The 19,656-nt window shown below is 52.5% G+C and overlaps 1 protein-coding gene across 2 annotated transcripts in view; it reads right to left on the bottom strand.

Moving 5' to 3' along the window:
* The window catches only part of Ccdc88c (coiled-coil domain containing 88C), a 128,058-nt gene that overhangs the window by 31,129 nt on the left and 77,273 nt on the right, over window positions 1–19,656 (bottom strand). For both annotated transcript variants that reach the window (XM_041633394.1, XM_041633395.1), the window contains exons 13-21: window positions 16,752–16,936; window positions 13,325–13,462; window positions 11,511–12,551; window positions 8,928–9,055; window positions 8,104–8,245; window positions 7,056–7,244; window positions 5,709–5,870; window positions 4,357–4,634; window positions 208–351 (exon numbers count right to left, since the gene is read on the bottom strand). In XM_041633394.1, the coding sequence (XP_041489328.1) occupies window positions 208–351; window positions 4,357–4,634; window positions 5,709–5,870; window positions 7,056–7,244; window positions 8,104–8,245; window positions 8,928–9,055; window positions 11,511–12,551; window positions 13,325–13,462; window positions 16,752–16,936 (2,407 nt within the window). The remainder of the gene's footprint in view (window positions 1–207; window positions 352–4,356; window positions 4,635–5,708; window positions 5,871–7,055; window positions 7,245–8,103; window positions 8,246–8,927; window positions 9,056–11,510; window positions 12,552–13,324; window positions 13,463–16,751; window positions 16,937–19,656) is intronic.

The raw sequence follows: 19,656 nt of genomic DNA, 5'->3' as shown, positions 1-19,656 counted from the left end.
CCCTCCCTTCCCTGTACTGGCTGGGCACCACCATCCATGCCACCCCCACTAGCACAGCCCTCAGCTCCTCGCCTGGCCAGCATCACGCAGTCCGTGACAAGGAGTTCACAAGCCTTCCACTAGCAGGTTTTAGTGAGGACTGGTCTGAACAGACTTTTGGGTAGCTGCCACTCCCCCAGGCCCAGGTGGGCGAGCCTGGGTGCTCACCTGTCCAGCTCTACTCGCAGCCTTTGGTTCTCGCTTGTGGCAACGGCGTTGGTCCTCTGTTCCCGCTGCAGAGCCTCCCGCTCGGTGCTCAGCACTTTTTCCAGCTCCTCCAGCTCAGCTTTCTGCTTCTGTAAGTCACCGTGCCTGGTGGAGGAACAGTCATTGGAAGCGCGGCCAGGTTTTACCTTCCACAAGCAACTTACACCCCAGGAGATGAGAACAAACCCTCTCAGAAAAACGGGGACTCCTCTGAGACCTTCTCTCTGTGGAGTGAGAAGCCGGACGGCAGGGGAGCAAGATGAATGCTGTCAGAGTGGGGTCTGTCAGTCTCCCAGGGCCCAGAGTCCTCTTCCATTCTCTGGTCCCTTCTATAGGTCACCTGAGAGCATAAGGCCCGCACTCTACACCCTTTTAGAGACTCACGTTACAAAGCAGTTCACTAACAACCAGTAGATCTAAAGGAAACCACAAAATAAACAGCTAAATTCCACTGCATGAAACAGCTAATCCCTGCTCACACCCTCCCACCCTATGGGAGCCCACATCTCTGTTCCCACTGGCATAGGGGGGGGGTTATTGTTGAGGTATCCCTCCCCCCTTCGGCTTGAACTTTCTTTCTCAATCCTTGCAGGCTTCACAGCTGTCGCTGGGGGGCAGCAGAGCACAAGGAGGATCAACAAGCCTTGACTTTTGTCCCTCCCTGCTGATAACCCAGGATCTCCAAGTCCATGAAAGGAGTGGTCTAAGGCACACTGTTCAACCACCTGGCTCAGAAAACCTGGACGCCCCCAACACACACACCCGTCTCTTCAGAGTATGTAACATTCTGTTGGTGTCCTTATGTTGGGGTCTCCAGTCTCCTCTCTAACTTCTACCCCCACATCAGCTGAGCCTGGGCCATCTCACTGGAGCCCCAGGTAAGGGATCTGGTTAGGAGACTCAAAGACAAATGTTTTTAAGGCCATTAGCCAAAGCACAGAGGCGGCCCTACCACACAGCAGGGCACAGAGATAGGATGTGGGGATCTGTCTGGCTTCCAGAGCCAAGTTAGCGACTGTGGAAGAATCACCCAAGGTTGACAAGTAAAGGCCACAAACTGACCACCAAGGCTTTCCAGTTCCTGCTCTCGTGTGACTTCAGCAAAGCATACAGATCAAGCCCGCCGTGGCCCGCAAGCCTATGGAGTCTTGCTTACCAGTGAGCCCTTGACACGACACAGCAAGTATCTGGCAGGAGGCCAATTAAACATCAAATGAAAAGAATCCAGACTTCTGTTACTCTGAAGACTGTGCCTCCAGCCATGTGTCCAACTAGCCAAAGACTTAAGTAGCTGACATGCTACACCAAGCCAGAACCTTGACCTTCAGGGTCAGTCTCAACTACAAAAACCTTCCTCCTCTGAATGGGCATTAAGACTCTAAGAAGAGATCTCTGTGAGCTCAAGGCCAGCCTGGTCTACAAGAGCTAGTTCCAGGACAGGCTCCAAAGCCACAGAGAAACCCTGTCTTGGAGAAAAAAAAAAAAAAAAAAGACTCAAAGAAGAGGGGAGAGATGGCTCAGTGATTGAGAGCATTGGCTGTTCTTCCAGAGGTCCTGAGTTCAATTCCCAACACTTACATGGTGGCTCACAACCATCTGTTAACTGTACTCCTTGGGATACAATGCCCTCTCCTGGTGTGCAAATGTACGTGCAGACAAAACACCTATACACATAAAATACGTAAGTAAACCTCATGGTGGCACACGCCTTTAATCACAGCACTCAGGAGGCAGAGACAGGTGAATCGCTGAGTTCAAGGCCAGCTTGGTCTACAGAGTGAATTCCAGGACAGCCAGAGATACACAGGAAAACTCTGTCTTAAAAAAACAAAACAGGGGGCTGGAGAGATCAGTGGTTAAGAGCATCGCCTGCTCTTCCAAAGGTCCTGAGTTCAATTCCCAGCAACCACATGGTGGCTCACAACCATCTGTAATGAGGTCTGGTGCTCTCTTCTGGCCTGCAGGCATACACACAGAAAGAATATTGTATACATAATAAATAAATAAATATTTTAAAAACAAAACAAAACAGAGGGCTGGAGAGATGGCTCAGCAGTTAAGAGCAGAGACTGTTCTTCCAGAGGACCTGAGTTCAATTCCCAGCAACCACATGGTGGCTCACAACCATCTGTAATGAGATCTGGTGCCCTCTTCTAGCCTGCAGGCATACATGGAGGCAGAATGTTGTATACATAATAAATAAATAAAATATTTTAAAAAACAGACAAAAAAATCTTTAAAAGACTCTAAAAAGACAGTGTTTTATGATGCTTGAGAGCAGAGATCAGGCCCGTATTAGTGCCAGTGCTGTGTCCCACTGCATTAGTGTGCCAGGGTTCCGGGACTAGACACAGCACCATATGCACAGTATAGGTCTAATAAATGCTGCAGATAGTACGGGCAGCAGGGGGAGCACCAGGGGATAAAGATGCCCAGAGGCAGAAGCTGCACCATCCAGTAGGAAGGAAAAGTCATACTGAAGCCAACATCTTGGCAGACCTGAAGGACAGAGATGGGAGGGAGACTCTAGATGAAGGCAAAGAGGCCATAGTTGATGGGAAAATCCACTGCCGCCACATTCTACCCACAAGTACCATCAGCAGCACCCCCACAAGGCTTTTCTGGCTCGATAACATTTGCAGATCCCTACAATGGAGATTTCTTACACGTCAGCCACTCCTACCAGACATAACCAATATACTCGGTGCCTAGCTGTTCTGCTGAGGACTGGGCAGAAACGCTGTCAGCGGGGGCACTTTGCTAGTCCAGAAAGGGGGCGCTGGTTCTCTCCTGTCCCACTCCTGTGGGTTCCTTCTTTGGACAAACCTCCTTCTGATGCATGGCTCAATGATTCTCCAGGCTCTGGAGATAAACCTCCAGACGGGACTTTAGATACACCTGCTAGGGATTGGGAACCCGTAGTACATTAGCAGGAGTTCAGTCAACAGTGGGTGACCTTAATGACACACACCCCAGGACCTGGGACTGCCAATGGTGAAAAATGAACATTTATGTATTTCAACATAGCTACAATTTACCTTAAAAAATAAAAAAGTGACAAATGCAGACGAAAGGATAATTGCAGTGTGGGTGACCATGGGAGGGGGGCTAGAGCAGTCTCTCTTCCACTCCCTCCCTCCTGCTTCTACCTCCCAACTGTGCTAAGATGATAGGAGTGGGATTCCTTTGTGCTCTGTTGTATGCATTCAATATTTAACACAATGGGAGGGTGTGTGTGTGTGTGTGTGTGTATTTGGTTCTTCGAAACAGGGTTTCTCTGTAGCTTGAGTCTGTCCTGGGACTCACTCTGTAGATCAGGCCTGCCTCTGCCTCCCGAGTGCTGGGATTAGAGGCGTGTGCCACCACTGCCCGGCAGATCTGGGTTTTTTTAAGCAAGCCCTCTAGACTTAGACTTGGAATAGGCAGTCTAAAGTGTGAATGTGCACAACCCTGCACAGAGGCAGCAGGAGAATTTTCTCAGGGCTATGGGTCAGGAGAGGAGAAAAGGCGGGGAGGAAGAAGAAAGAATTCTTAGTGAGCAGATCTCCAAGTGTCCACACTGGGTCACCCAGAGTCACCCCTTTGCTCCAAAGTGCCCTGCCACAATTCCCAGCTGGACAGACAAAAATCACATAAAAATTGCTAAAGGTTCTATTTCCTTCCCTTTGGGAAAGCTCAGGTGCACCAACAATGGGAAGCAGCCCGCCAAGAGGAAATGCGGGGGAGAAGGAGGTGCGTAGAGGCCTCAGGAAAGTCCCAGAAGCTCTGGGACAGCCTAAGGGGCTCAGCACAATAGCTGCCTCCGCCACAGGCTGCATCCCTGCCCCCAGGCTCTACCCCTTCCCTCCCCTGCCCCCAGGCTCTACCCCTGCCCCCCCCCACCCCCAGGCTCTACCCCTGCCCTCTCCTGCCCCCAGGCTCTACCCCTGCCCTCCCCTGCCCCCTAGGCTCTACCCCTGCCCTCCCCTTCCCACAGGCTCTACCCCTGCCCTCCCCTTCCCACAGGCTCTACCCCTGCCCTCCCCTGCCCCACAGGCTCTACCCTGCCCACAGACTCTACCCCTACAGTCCCCTGCCCCATGGGCTTCACTCTTCCCCTCCAGGGCCCACCTCTCCCCAAGCTCCTTATGCTCCAGCTCCAGGTTCCGATGCAGTGTCTTCAGGCAGCTGTGCTGTCGGATGAGGGCCTCATACTCCGAGGACTGGCGCTCGTACAGGGCACCCAGGTGTTCATGATCCTGCAGCAGGGCCTCATAGGCCGTTGCCAGTTGCTCCTGCTGCTTCTGCAGACCCTCGTGTTCAGCCTCCTTGGCTGCGTGCTGGCTCTGCAGCACTGTGTACTGCGCACCGAGTGCTGCGTTCTGGGAGCTTAGTGTAGAATTCTCCACCTGCAGGAGAGCAGAGCCCTGTGTGTGGTGAGCAGGCCAAGGACTACCGGCCGCAGACGGCACCAGAGGGACCACAAGGCAGACCAGGCATGGGCAATGCTTCTAGAACGTGAGGACTTGGCTCTGGAAAGGGTAGGGGTCAGGGAGGGGCAACATGGCAAACACTGGCCATGAAAAGGTTGTCATCCTGAACTAGCTCCAGAAATTGTCCGCCTAGGTAAGCCCATTACAAGTCATTACTGATTATTTTTAAAGCCTGTTTTCTAGACAAGCCAACAGAAAATCTGTAAGGATAGACTATCAGATCACAAGGTCTGTTATTTTTGTTCTGCTAGGGTCCGCACTGAGGACTTTAAACATGCTAAGCATTTTTACTAGTGGTCCGTATCTGAACCCCTGGTGTTTTAGAACATTCTAACACAATCCCAAAACAGAAAACTGAACAGGGGCCAGAATTCCTCTGATATTAAAGGCAGACAAAGGCTTTTTCTAAGACAAAACAAAGTAACAAATCAGCATCCTATTTTGTGATTTTAACAAAACAAACCCAACCTCTTTGCCAAATACATTTCCTGTTTATTGTCTCTGTCCCATACGTAACTTTCCAACTTTTCCCAGAAATTACATTAATGAGCAATTTTTCATTTTCCCACCACCTAATAGCCACAAATAAAACCACGTGATACGTGGGCTGCAATGCTGGCTCTACTGGCTGCTTCCAGCAGACGGAAGCCAGATCACAGCCCCACTTCCCTCTATCAACTTAATACAGCTCTGCCAGGTTGTACAATACAGAAACTGTTTAACCGAGCTTACTTCTTTCCAAATCTCTCTTTTGGTGTGTATGTATGTGCGTATGGGTGCGTGCGCATACGTGTGCACATCATGTTCACTTGTATAAACTGAAAAGCAAAGAAATGAAGTTTTAGCCAGACAGCCCTAGGCCCAGCTACAGGAAATGTCTCATGAACCACCCTACTACCTTCAAAGACTCCTGTCTACAACAAGCCTCGAAACAACCACCCAGTCCCCACTGCCCCACGCTTGGCAAGGAACCGCCCTGGGTCCCGCTACCTGCAGCTTTGCGGTCTGGGTCTGCAGTGCGGTGGTGTGTTCCTGCAGGAAGGCGCTCTGCTTCTGTAGGGTCAGGATCTGGCTGCTGAAGGCCACATTCTGAGTCTCCAGGTGCTGCAGCTGATCCTTCAGCAGCTGCTTCTCAGCCTGAAGAGCTGCGTTCTAGAGGAGAATCATGCGCCAGTTACCCATGACTGGCATGAGCCCTGGGGTTCCTGAACCCTCAGAGCTGGGGTTCCTCAGGCATGGGAAGTTAACAGCTTTCCTCTTGGAAACAGACAACTAACAGAATTTTCAAAATAGGACACAAGATTACAGGAGTTATTGCTCAGGACCTGAGGCACGTGGGCATGCGAGCCACTTTCAGGATTCCATTTGTTTCCTCTGGAATGGAATACCTGAAGAGTCCTTTTCTGTGAGCTCAAGCCCTCAGCAATGGCTGTCTTTACATCTGAGACAGCAAATGGAACAGGGTACTTAAGAGTGGGAGACTAAGGTTGGAGGGAGAGTTCACTGGCTAAGAGCACTGGCTGCTCTTCCAGAGGTCCCAGTTCAATACCCAGCAACCACATGGCAGCTCAAAACCATCTCTAACTCCAGTTCCAGGGGATCTGACACCCTCACACAGACACAGGTGAAAGTTAGACACCAATGCACACAAAGATAAACTACTTTTAAAAAAGGGTAGGAGACTAACAAAGATCATATGTATAATGTTACCAACCAGGTTAGGAGCCAGGACATGGGCTGCAGGCTGGTGCTACCCCTTATTAGCATATGACTTTGAGAGAACCTCTAATGTTCTGTCTCAGCTTGTTTGTCTATTGAAAAGCATCACAGTGAACTTCAGAATGTCACTGTTGTAAATCAGGGGGACAAGGGGGGCAAGCACGCACTGGAGAGCTTTCTCTGGTAAGGGCCAAGGGTAAATAAATGCAGGTGCGGTGGTTGTCTCATCTCGATCCCAACAATGAAGGCTGCCGACACCGTGGGAAAGCAGCACAGACCACATGGCAGTATAAAAGGTGACTGTGTGTCAATAAAGCTTTGTTCAGACACAGCTTGGGCCGTGGTACTGGGAGGTAGCTCTGGAAAACACATTACTGTGGGGATAAGGCTGGTGCACAGATTCTAGGTTTGTTACCGCAGCCAGAGAGGTCAGCCCAGGAGACTGGATGCGCCCCCTTGTATATGAAAGGTACCCAACGGAACAGCCAGGACACCTGAGGAAGTGTCCTACTAAATCCAATAGCCTCTGTGGCCTCTGCCATGCATATTCTTTGCAGTGGTGATATACTCTCGGGGCTGCTGCTAATAAGACGTTCAGCTCAAGGGTGACCCACTCACGCTGCGCTCTAGTTCGATGGCCCGGTCCTTTACACGGAGAAGCTCCATGGTGGCCTCTTTGTGGCTGGGCTCCCAGGCCTCTTTTTCTTGGGGACTGGTGACCACCTTGCCCGTAGGGAGCTTCAGCACATCCTGTGCCTGTGTTCTGTCCTCCTGGGTCTGCCTGAGCTGCTCACGTTCGTCCTTTACCTGCAAGCAGCATTGGAAAGCATACTCAGGCAGGAAGCAGCCAGCGAGAGCCCCACTAGTAGGTAGGGAGGGACCCCTCACCAAAGCCTCAGACAACCCACCCACTCATTACACGAGGAGGGACAGGCCAGATGCTCTCCTTTGCCATGTGTTTCCAACCAGAGAGGACATGAAAGGTGGGGACGTGAACCTATGCCTGTCTTAGCCCCACCTTAGCTACATGATTGGCAGGTTCTGTTGCTTGCCTGAGCCTCCAGTCTACACCACACAACAAAACCGGGCATAGATAGTCACACATCTCACAAGGGCCTTGCCAGCTCTGCGTCTGCCTGACTTCAAATCCCAAGTCAGCTCTGTAACCGGGGAATGTGCCACATGTCTAAAAAGGGAAACGGTAACACGTGGCGCCCGCCCACCCATACACAGATGGAGACAGAACACACAAGTGTGTGTGTGTGTGGAGCTCCTTATTGGCATGTGTGGAAGATGTGAATGAGGGAAGCATATTTATATGCATGTAGACTGTGCACATGTCGCCTGTATGTATGGGAATGTGTTCTTGTATGCATCCAAGAGTTGACACACATATTCATACAAGGTCCTGTCCCATCTAAGGGGCCTTTGAGTCTGCAGGGCTCTGCTTGGTGCTCTGGCCTGTTTCATGTTTCCACACCTTACCAGGAGGTGTGGAACTGCCCTGAGCCACAGCCTCCTCCCTACCATGCATCTGGCTGTCGTGCTAGCTCCTATACCCTGAGGTGGGCACCCTCAGGAGCCTACTGCTCATCCTCATCTGTCCCAGGACACTGCCCCGGTTGTCGCAGAGGCCTGACAGGTAGGACCTCAGCCTGGTCCTTACCAGCTGCAGTTCAATCTGCAGTTGACGATTCAAGCTTTCTTTCTCTTCCACCTGGGCCTCCAAAAACACAATCTTTTCTTCTTTCATGGCCAGTGTTGTCTTCAAGGCCGATTCACTTTTGCTTTCCAAAATCTTGCATTTTCTGAAAATACAAAGATACAATAGTACAGTTTTCATGCTACTTCACCCCAATCTCATCTCCCTGTGGCCTGCACACACCATTCCCATTTATATGCCACTTGTAGGTGTCACAGGGACCTAGAGCCCTGCCCGGGGTTCCCGGCTGACATGTCCACACCGCTACACTTTGCGGCTACTCCTTGAAGAGGTATGCTATCACAGGCACTTTACAGATGCCTTTCTACCCATCTCAGCAAACACCAGCAACCGGTCCAAGGTCACAAAGCTAGGGCATGGCAGCTCTGCGGCCTCCTGCTGCACCAGACATGTCAAAGCAGGCATGTGAGTCTTGGTGCTTACAAATCCAGAAAAGTCAAGTTATTCAGGAAGGCATCGCTAGGAGAAAAGCTGTAGTCATCCATTAAGAGTTGTGGCTCTCCCCAGCTGCCGTCAGTGCAGAGCCTGTCAAACATGCAAGAGGCCCCGGGGTTCACTTCCAGCACCACAGCTGTTTATCACACACAACAATCTCCTTCCATGCCTCCTTGAGACTCTCTAGGGACAAGACCTGAACTAAGGACAGACACAAGGGTCATGTGATACAGTGACTTCAGCAGTGAAGAATAGATCTCGGCTCAGGCTGAGATCCGGGAGCTCAGAGTCATCGGAGAGCACAGTGCTAGCATGCAGGGGACTGTCCTTACGTGTCACTGTGACGATTCTCCTCCTGCAGCAGCAGCTCCTTGCTGAGGCCAACCTTCTCCAGCTCTTGGCTCAATTTGTCCAGTTCGCTGGTCAGCTGCTGGCTCTTCAATTTTTCCAGCACCAGGTCCTACGAGACAGGATAATACCACTGTGGACAGGAGTCTGGCAGAGGCCTGGCAGGGAGGCAGGGCTTCATGACGGTGTCACCTCTTCCCCAAACCTGGCTGTTTCAGATGTTACAGGCAAGCAAGCGAGGTGACAAGGTGGTCAACTCCAGGATGCTCCATCAAAAGAAAAGGAACAAACACCCTTTCCCAGCTTTCTTGGTGCTAGAAACAACAGACCACACAGCAACATAGGATGGATCCAAAATGTTCTCCTTCTCCAAAACAGGTCAGAAATATTCCACTGTGCTGACTTTTAGTAGCGAGAATGATTTCTACTAATATGATTGACTTTTTAAATTACAAATTTAGCAAGTAATTAAACACTCAATAGTGACAGTGAAAAATAAGCAAGGAGAGAAAGATGGTTTGTTACCATAACTCAGGATGGTCTTGCTGTGTAGCTGAGGCTGATCCTGAACTTCTGATCTTGTCTCTCCAAGTACTAGGTGTACACCACTATGCCTGATTTTACACTGTGGTAAAACCTAGGGCTCCGTGCATGCTAGGTGAGCAGGCACCCAACCAAGCCACCTGTCTCCACACCCAAATGAGTTTATTTTAAACCTTGGCTTTGGTTAACTTTTCAGAATGTGGGCGATGAGCCCAAGGTTCATATCCTCAATCCATTTTGCTTTCATCCCCACATGTATCTCTGAGAGTAGCTATTGCCTCCGGCCAGGTGCCACAGTGCCACAGCTAACCCTCCTATCAAATCATAGGCAGGATGGTATCCCCACCACCAAATTTCCCGGCCATGCTAGCAGCTGATACCAGGCAAGCAGCTCTGGTCATGAGTTGTGGGTTAGAGCAACATGGATCAGCTCCTGGATGAAGCAGAGACGAGCTGGCATGTGTTTTCCGGCAGCCTTCTAACCTACCACGGTCACTGCCAAAGCCCAGTGCTGATATGGTGGAGCTCTAGGTCAAAGCTGCAGCTGGGCCCTTGGGAGGCTGAGACAGGAGGATCAAGATTTCAAGGCTAGCCTGGGCTATACAAGGATCTAAGACTAGCCTGAGCTATATAGCAAGATTCTGTATTCAAAAATAAAAACAAAAGCAGAACAGCATCCGGGATGGCTAAGTCCCAGGTCAGATGTCCGACTGCTTTAGGACTGTCCTGTGGTGGTGAGAGGGACGTGCATCTGTGTGACAAGCCCTGGGAAGTTGGTAACACCATTACAGCCCGCATTGCCTGCACTGTACAGACATGGGCTGTGGGAGGCATGCAGGGCTTGTGTTCCTCCCTGGCTCAACCTACATTATCAAGGCTCTGGGCTCACTTTGAAGTCACTTTCCTTCTCACTAGGCACACAACACCCTGCAGCCGCGCCTCCAGCTGAGCTCCACAGAGTGTCGGGCTTTCTCCCTTGATCTCTTCCTTGTCTACCTGGCACACACTGATGAGCCAGAAAGACAGTCCACTAGGGGATGGTTTAGTTCTAAGCTAGAAGGAGCCAGGCACCCAATCAGTGAACTGCAGCTACCTGGAACTGAGCTGAGCTGAAGCCTGTGGGTTGGACCACTCTCTACTAGAGCACACCATGATGAACATACCAACAGCCCAAGAAAAGGTATCAAGGACAGCAGAACAGATGCCCAGGAAGCAGAAGGTACAAGAGGCTAACACGCTCACACACTTTGAGCCCATCACTCTACTTCTAGAAACATATCCTTTAAAAAAGTGTCCGATATGTTCGTGAAGTGACAGGAACGTCTAGCACCATGGAAGCAGTAAGAACATGTGGAAACCAGAAGACATCTTGAGAGAGTCCGTTCTGTCCTTCCATTATTTGGGTTTTGGGAATCAAATTCAGATCATCAGGCTTGTCGGCAAGCAAGTGACACACATATGCCTACATGCACACCAAATGAATGAATGAATAAATGAATGAATGTAAGAAAACCATCACCTAAAACCTGAAACTTATTTCATGTGGAAAAACATAATTAAAAAAAAAAAGCTTAGCCATATGTAGTCTGGCATGGAGCAGCCCTATGATACATGACTGATTCATGATTCTCTTTAATTTATGGTCAATTTTGGGGAATCCTGGTTTTATCCCAGGCTAGCAGTATACACAGTTTAATACTGTCTCTCAATGCTGGGCAAAGGCAGTGAGCTAGAGCTCTGAATTGCAGGCCCTCCAGAATTCCGTGTGCCTAAGCTTATGTGCAGAAGATGCGGTGTGTTAAGTGCATCTTCCACTTACAGAATCCGATCTATAGTGAGTGACAGGGACACAACCCACGGTGAGTGAAGGAGCGCACAGGCACGGGGGCACAGAGTAAGAGGAAAACATTCCCAGGGTGTTGTTAATGAGCTTCCCCCAGGCTGACTGAGCCACCTTTAACCTCACACACCAAGGTCCCCCTTCATTCCAGAACCTCCCATCCTGGAAACAGGCCGAGACTCACCTCTCTCAGGGTGGTCAGCGTCTTCGTGTGCACAGTGACCTGCTTGGTGAGGTCCCTGTTGTCCTTCTCCAGCTCCTTCAGCTTGCTGGCCGCATCCCGGCAGCGTGCCAGCTCTTTGTCCAGCGCACTCTTCTCCTTCTCGGCTGCTGACAGTTTGGCGGCACTGTCATCCAGGACAGCATCCTTGAGCTCCACCTGCTGCCACAGCCGCCTGGTCTCCTTCTCCAGCAGTTTCTTGTCCTTCTCCAGTTGGGCCACCTCCTGCTCCAGGGCCTTCCTGTCCTTCTCCGCCCCCTCAAGCTGCTTGTTGGTAAGCTGCAGAGTCTCCAAGTCTCGCTTCAGAGACTGGCGCTCGGCCTCCAGCTCGCCCAGCTCCCTCTCGAGGGCCTGGGACTTGTGGCTGCTGCTTTCTAGGCTGTGCTGCAGCCGCAGGTTCTCGGCGCTCACGCTCTGGTAGCTGAGTTCCAGGCGCTCTGAATTCTTGCTTAAAGTCTTCAGCAGCTCCACACTCCTGCGCAGCTCCTCCTTCTCCTGCTCCAGCTGCTGGTTCTCCGTCTCGATCTGTGCCATCTTGGCGCTGGTGAAGCGCATGGCCTCCACCATCTTTCGCAGCTCCAGGTTCTCCTGATCCAGCTGCTTGTTGTCCCGCTCCAGGCCCTCGAGCTGCACAGACACATTCTGCAGAGTGTCTAAGGACTTTCTCAGCGTTCGGTTCTCCAGCTCCAGACCCTCGACCTTCTCAGTGACTGTCTTCAGGGAGGTCACGTTCTTGGCCAGCTGCTCATTCTCCTTCTTTAGACGGTACAATTCCTTCTCCAGCACCTCTGCCCGCTCTCCCTTCTCCTTGGCCTCCTCCAGGTCTCTGTGCAGCTGCTTCTTCTCTAGCTCCAGTTGGCTGACCTTGCTGCCAGCCTCAGTCACAGCCTGGTGGAGGGCTCTGTTTTCCTTCTCCACATCCTTCATGCCGCTGACCTGTGGCCTCTCCCGTAGTGACCACACAGCCTGGTGGAGGTGGCCCTTCTCCTGCTCCAGGTCCTTGATCTATAAGCAAACACATTAGGCATGACCCAGGCTGCTGCAGGAACCCACACCAGTGATCTGGGTTCACACAGGAACTGCCAAGTAGAAGTCTTCAATAGCACTCTATGGTGCACCCAAACACATCCATGGCTCATCAAAACACACTCAACACAGTGAGCATGGCCTTAAACCTAAATGACATGTCTCTTTCTTAAAAGTGTTAGTGATTCCCTTGGTCATGGTCAGCAGAACCCAGTAGATAGCCTAGCTGCCTCTATGGCGTTCTCTTGGGCAACACCCTTCTGTTGTCCAGTTTCTTCCTACCATGGATACACTGGACAGGCTGCTGCTTCCTGTGCCTTGGTCCCTTCCCTGTGTCTTCTCTTCACTGACCTCAGTGCCCCAAGGAACCTTGCACAATGGCTCTAAAGAGCCACTGTACTTGCTTGGCTGTGAGTGAGTTTCCTGGAAGTGTGCTGTGTGGGGTACCAAGCCTTCAAGATCCAGTTTCCCTGACCTCCCTTAATGATGGGATGTACCTGTAAACTGTAATGAACCATTTCTTCTTCTACACGACTTTAGGTCATGGTGTCTGTCACAGCCACAGAAACAAACGAGAACGTTTGTGTCGGGAACGCTAGTCTTTTCCTTCCCAGAGTCCAAACAAACAACTGTCGGAAGACACTGCCAAGTGCCCATCCCAGACGGGGGAGGGTGGAGACACGGCCGTATCCCTCAGCGCCTCTCCTGCTAGCACGAGCACGTGAGGGGGTGATGACGACGACGATGCCTACCTGCCTGGCCTTGTCAGCCTTCAGGGCCTCCATGTCACTCTGCAGCTGCTCCTTCTCTCGGATCAGCTCCTCGCTCAGAGTCTCCAGGTCTTGGCTGCTCTGCTTTTCTCTCTCCAGCTGTGTTTGCAACTTTTCAATCTGCAGATTAAAAGATCCAGCCTGTGACAGTCAGCCTAACTCAAGCGAGCTGTGTTTGGACAGACAGACAGAGCCTTCTCTGCCCAGGCTATCCCCATAGGCCCTTGAGAAAAAAAGGTACCAGTGTTACTTTGCAGCAAAGTCCTGCCCCCCCCCAGTCATGGACTTGACATGACCTGCACTTCCTGCTCGGGATAAGAGAAGTTACTTGGCAGAGCCCTGCCCTTGTCTGTCCCAGGTTACCCATGTGGCTTTGTGTCTAATCTACCCCATATCTTGGTTTTTTTTTCTTGACCTCATCTACTTCCACTGTGTCAGATCACATCTCCCAAACACCCAGTGCCAGATTCCCCACAAGTACCGTATGGTTCCCCTTCCCCTCTTTATGCTTGGTGAAAGCTCCTGGACGCTTAGGTTTTATCTTCCTAGGTAAACCTATCATCAAACCCTGCCCCTTCTGCCCACGCTACTCCCCCCCCCCACACACACACACATTTCATGGCTGCTGCCCCAGACCAAACTGCACTGTTCTGCCTAGACATTATCTTCCTATTACTTCCTGCCAACACCAGGCTCTGACAGAGGCACCCACCGGTACCCAAGCTCCCGAGAGCACGAGTTATCTGGATAAGAGTTCTCCACATCTTCCAGCATCTGGGTGCCCGTGAGGACTCAGGACCTGACTCAGCAGGGCTGGCAATCCTGTTCTCTGGAGATACTCAAGCTAGTCTACTCTGCTGAGGCTTCAAGCCCAGGCTGTCTCTTCTTGCTGTCACCAACTATATTCAGCATGGGACACAGATGGGACTCAGAGGGGCAAAGCAAACCTGTCCCCCCTACTGATGATGTGACTTCGAGTGAGTGCCTGACCATTCATCAGGGCCAGACACACTCATGATGCTCAGTTACCACATCTGCCACATCACAGGTAGCTGACCCTCCCTGGAGACGGCAGGGCCCATGTCCAGTTTCTGACTCTACGGGTCTGGGGATCTGCATCTTATGTCATCTTAGTGTGCCTCAGGCTGCTGGTTGGGGGCCACTGCTCTAAAAGCGATGCTGAGAAGCATCGGAAGCTCAGGCCACCATTCAATCTGAACCTTGAAGGTAGAACCAGGGAAGCCCAGTGACCCGGGGAGCCCAGGGGCTGAGTTGCGGCTCTCCCTTAGCTTGTGGTGTTGTACGGACAAAGGTTCAAGATCCCGCAGCTGTGAGAATCCTTGTCTATAAGAACTCTGCAATCTCTCTCCTTCTTGAGGTGCCATCCAGCCTTCTGACCTCATAGTTTGGGGTACCATGATAACTTCCTTAGGAGAAACTGGGGTCCACCAGCAAGAAAGGCAGGGTCAGTGGTGTGTGCATGCGTCATGGTTGTTAAGAGTCCCAGCATGGGTCCCTAGGGCAGGTGACTCATCCAGCCATGTAGGTCACAGCTTTCAGAGGATGCTACAATGTGCCACATACGGGACTTTTCCAAAATCAAGACCCCCTATCTCACCCGAGACCTGACACGCAGAAGGGAGGCCGAGCTGGCTCAACACAGAACATGCTATGGGGCCAGATATGAGAAGAAGTGGGGTCTGTTATGGAAGAGTACTGGCCCACGGGGGTCAGTGTGGCCTAACACCGTTAAGAAGGGCTGGACACATGTCCCTCTATGCAAACTTCCAAGCCTGTGGGATAAGGCCCCCAGCTCTATCCTGAGCTATGATGAATACCATACCTTCTGGCCCTCACCATGCCCCCCCCCCCGAAATATGCTCGACCCCACTCCTAGAGAGCTATGCCAGTCTTTGAGTCCGATGCTGCCACTGCTATCTAAACATGGGATTTTCCTGGGTCCTGCTTAGCTGCTCTGGGGTCACCTCCATCTTTTTCCTTCTTGGTTCACTGTCCCACATTCTATTGCTCACTGAAGACAGCAAACCCCTCCACCCCCCAGCAAGCTGGCTAGGCTGGGTTGAGAGCTAACTACAGGCTTGTGAGCTTGAGAAAGCTTCTGTCCTTACTGTTGGGGCTCAGACACTTCAGACAGCGGCTCCTGACTTCTCCTAATGGCCCCAAAGCAAGCGTGGCCCTCTTCCTCTGATAATACGGAATCTTTTCCTATTTGGCTATAGGAACTGCACCTCCGTGACACTGGTATAAAGTTGTACAAAGACTGGAGGGAGACAGTGTCTCAAGGACCCAGCAGGGAAACTGCAAGGACTCTAGTGAGCCCTGCCACACAGAGAATGACTGGGGGGGGGGGGGGGGGAGGCTGAGCTGGTTGAGTGTGACCGCCTACTGGTGCTCAAGTGCTTACTCACCAAACACAGGGAACCAGGACCAAATGATGGTCAGAGCTGTATAAAAGGACGGAAACAGCTCCTCTACTGGCTGGGCTGACTACTGTCAGACACACTCTATAGGCAGGACACAGGACAACTCTGGTCTGGGAGAAGCAACCCCCCTTCTAGTGTCCCATTAGTCCCTAACTACTAGGAACTCTGTGGGACGTCACGGCTTTCCTGGGACCACACAGGACAGGACTGGTAAGAGTCAAAGGGCTCAGGGAAAGTAGAAGCTAGGACTGGACATGGGCAGGAGCTGGTGGCAGTGTCCACTGCTTGTGTTTATATACAAAGGATAGTCTATAGAACAGAGGTTACCCACACTGTCCCTAGCCCAGTAAGAAGATAGCCCGGGCTTTCCTGAGAATCCACAGAGTGGGAAGGTCTCATCTTCTTTTATGTCAGCTCTTTTTCATTCTATTCAACATTGAATGCCCATTTATAAGGACATTCCCTACCTTGGGACCACAAACACCCAAGAGACCAAACCATGTGCTCACTTCTCCCCTTTTCTTTGCACCACAAGACAAGGCATGAGAGAGGGGTGTCTCCTGTTCTCTAAAGTAAAAACAAACCACTTGGCAGCTAAAATGTCACATGACAATCGTACTTCAAAGGACCATGAGGGTAAATGCAGCTAGATGGTTCCCTGAAGGTCCTTTTCACAGCAGGAGGGTTTGGGCCAAGCCCTGTGTGCAGAGGAGAGAAGCAGGATTCCTGGGGACTGGTTTCCTGCCAGTGACCTTGATCCCCTCCCTCCACCACACCAGGACCTTATATGGGACTAAGGAGCAAATCAAGAGAACACAGACATGAGAAACCGTTCCTAGGAGAGCCACCAGTAAGGGAATGATCGCTGTCTCCCTGGAGCCTGGCATTGGGTGTGTTAAAGGCCCAGAGGCACGCCATCTCCTGCATCGCACACTGGGTGCCCCATGCCCGCCCAGGGAGGTCACCTTCTTGCTAAGCTGCTGGTTCTCCTTCTCCAGCTCCCCACATTTGAGGCTGCTCTCCTCCAGCGCCAGCGATGTGTCCCGCAGCCCCTGGATGGTACTCTGGAGGCTCTGGTTCTCCTTCTCCAGCTTCAGGATGCGACTCGAGGCACACTCGTTCAGCTCGAACACGAAGGACTTCCTGGAGGCTGAAGTGCCGAGTCAGTCAGGGTCTAGCATTTCGGGAACCCCTGCTTCCACCCTCTGACACAAGCCGAGCCCCAAGAACAAGGCATTCCTCTTGTTCTCCGTTCTCATCCAATTGGGAATGCTGCTTCAGCATCCAAGAGTGAGGCCTCTCCACTCCATCTAGAGCTTGAGGAGAAACTGGATTACACTGGAGGCGCCAATCGTGGAACTGATGGGAAGCTGGGTCACCACACTGCTCACTCAACTGACTCAAAGGCTAAAGGCATTTTAGGTGCCCACTCCAGGAGCAGTGGGCATCTTGGCTGCTCAGCAGGGAGGGCAGAGTGACCAGCTGACTGTGAGTGAAGCAAAGTGGTGCCTGTGTATATATGCCTGGAGCTGCCAGCCCGGGGCTAGAACCTGGGCAGCCTGTGTATATATGCCTGGAGCTGCCAGCCCGGGGCTAGAACCTGGGCAGCCTGTGTATATATGCCTGTAGCTGCCAGCCCGGGGCTAGAACCTGGGCAGCCTGTGTATATATGCCTGGAGCTGCCAGCCCGGGGCTAGAACCTGGGCAGCCTGTGTATATATGCCTGGAGCTGCCAGCCCGGGGCTAGAACCTGGGCAGCCTGTGTATATATGCCTGGAGCTGCCAGCCCGGGGCGAGAACCTGGGCAGCCTGTGTATATATGCCTGGAGCTGCCAGCCCGGGGCTAGAACCTGGGCAGCCTGTGTATATATGCCTGGAGCTGCCAGCCCGGGGCTAGAACCTGGGCAGCCTGTGTATATTTGCCTGTAGCTACCAGCCCGGGGCTAGAACCTGGGCAGCCTGTGTATATATGCCTGGAGCTGCCAGCCCGGGGCTAGAACCTGGGCAGCCTGTGTATATATGCCTGTAGCTGCCAGCCCGGGGCGAGAACCTGGGCAGCCTGTGTATATATGCCTGGAGCTGCCAGCCAGGGGCTAGAACCTGGGCAGCCTGTGTATATATGCCTGGAGCTGCCAGCCCGGGGCTAGAACCTGGGCAGCCTGTGTATATATGCCTGTAGCTGCCAGCCCGGGGCGAGAACCTGGGCAGCCTGTGTATATATGCCTGGAGCTGCCAGCCCGGGGCTAGAACCTGGGCAGCCTGTGTATATATGCCTGTAGCTGCCAGCCCGGGGCTAGAACCTGGGCAGCCTGTGTATATATGCCTGTAGCTGCCAGCCCGGGGCTAGAACCTGGGCAGCCTGTGTATATATGCCTGTAGCTGCCAGCCCGGGGCGAGAACCTGGGCAGCCTGTGTATATATGCCTGGAGCTGCCAGCCCGGGGCTAGAACCTGGGCAGCCTGTGTATATATGCCTGGAGCTGCCAGCCCGGGGCTAGAACCTGGGCAGCCTGTGTATATATGCCTGTAGCTGCCAGCCCGGGGCGAGAACCTGGGCAGCCTGTGTATATATGCCTGGAGCTGCCAGCCCGGGGCTAGAACCTGGGCAGCCTGTGTATATATGCCTGGAGCTGCCAGCCCGGGGCTAGAACCTGGGCAGCCTGTGTATATATGCCTGGAGCTGCCAGCCCAGGGCTAGAACCTGGGCAGCCTGTGTATATATGCCTGTGGCTGCCAGCCCGGGGCTAGAACCTGGGCAGCCTGTGTATATATGCCTGGAGCTGCCAGCCTGGGGCTAGAACCTGGGCAGCCTGTGTATATATGCCTGGAGCTGCCAGCCCGGGGCTAGAACCTGGGCAGCCTGTGTATATATGCCTGGAGCTGCCAGCCCGGGGCTAGAACCTGGGCAGCCTGTGTATATATGCCTGGAGCTGCCAGCCCGGGGCGAGAACCTGGGCAGCCTGTGTATATATGCCTGGAGCTGCCAGCCCGGGGCTAGAACCTGGGCAGCCTGTGTATATATGCCTGGAGCTGCCAGCCCGGGGCTAGAACCTGGGCAGCCTGTGTATATATGCCTGGAGCTGCCAGCCCGGGGCTAGAACCTGGGCAGCCTGTGTATATATGCCTGTGGCTGCCAGCCCGGGGCTAGAACCTGGGCAGCCTGTGTATATATGCCTGGAGCTGCCAGCCTGGGGCTAGAACCTGAGCAGCCTGTGTATATATGCCTGGAGCTGCCAGCCCGGGGCTAGAACCTGGGCAGCCTGTGTATATATGCCTGGAGCTGCCAGCCTGGGCGAGAACTGAGCAGCCTGTGTATATATGCCTGTGGCTGCCAGCCCGGGGCGAGAACCTGGGCAGCCTGTGTATATATGCCTGTAGCTGCCAGCCCGGGGCGAGAACCTGGGCAGCCTGTGTATATATGCCTGGAGCTGCCAGCCCGGGGCTAGAACCTGGGCAGCCTGTGTATATATGCCTATAGCTGCCAGCCCGGGGCTAGAACCTGAGCAGCCTGTGTATATATGCCTGGAGCTGCCAGCCCGGGGCTAGAACCTGGGCAGCCTGTGTATATATGCCTGTAGCTGCCAGCCTGGGTGAGAACTGAGCAGCCTGTGTATATATACCTGTAGTTGCCAGACTGGGCTAGAACCTGGACAGATTTCTTCCAACCTCACAGTTACGTTGAAGAAAAGTCAGACAATACACTGCTTTAGATGTCTCAGTGAGATGAGGTAAATGTCTCTGCATTTACACACCCCAGGTATGCAAGTAGTACAGAGATATGCACGCAGGCAAAAACACCCATGCACACAAAATCGTGTGGTCAGTGAGATGGCTCAAGGAGTAAAGGTGCCTGATGACCTGGGTTTGGGGG

Source organism: Microtus oregoni, unplaced genomic scaffold, assembly GCF_018167655.1.
Source record: "Microtus oregoni isolate MIOR12 unplaced genomic scaffold, Mior012 000043F_ref0000047, whole genome shotgun sequence".
NCBI classification, from domain to species: domain Eukaryota; kingdom Metazoa; phylum Chordata; class Mammalia; order Rodentia; family Cricetidae; genus Microtus; species Microtus oregoni.
The sequence above is the reverse complement of the archived record's forward strand: the minus strand, read 5'-3'. Positions and strand labels throughout refer to the sequence as shown.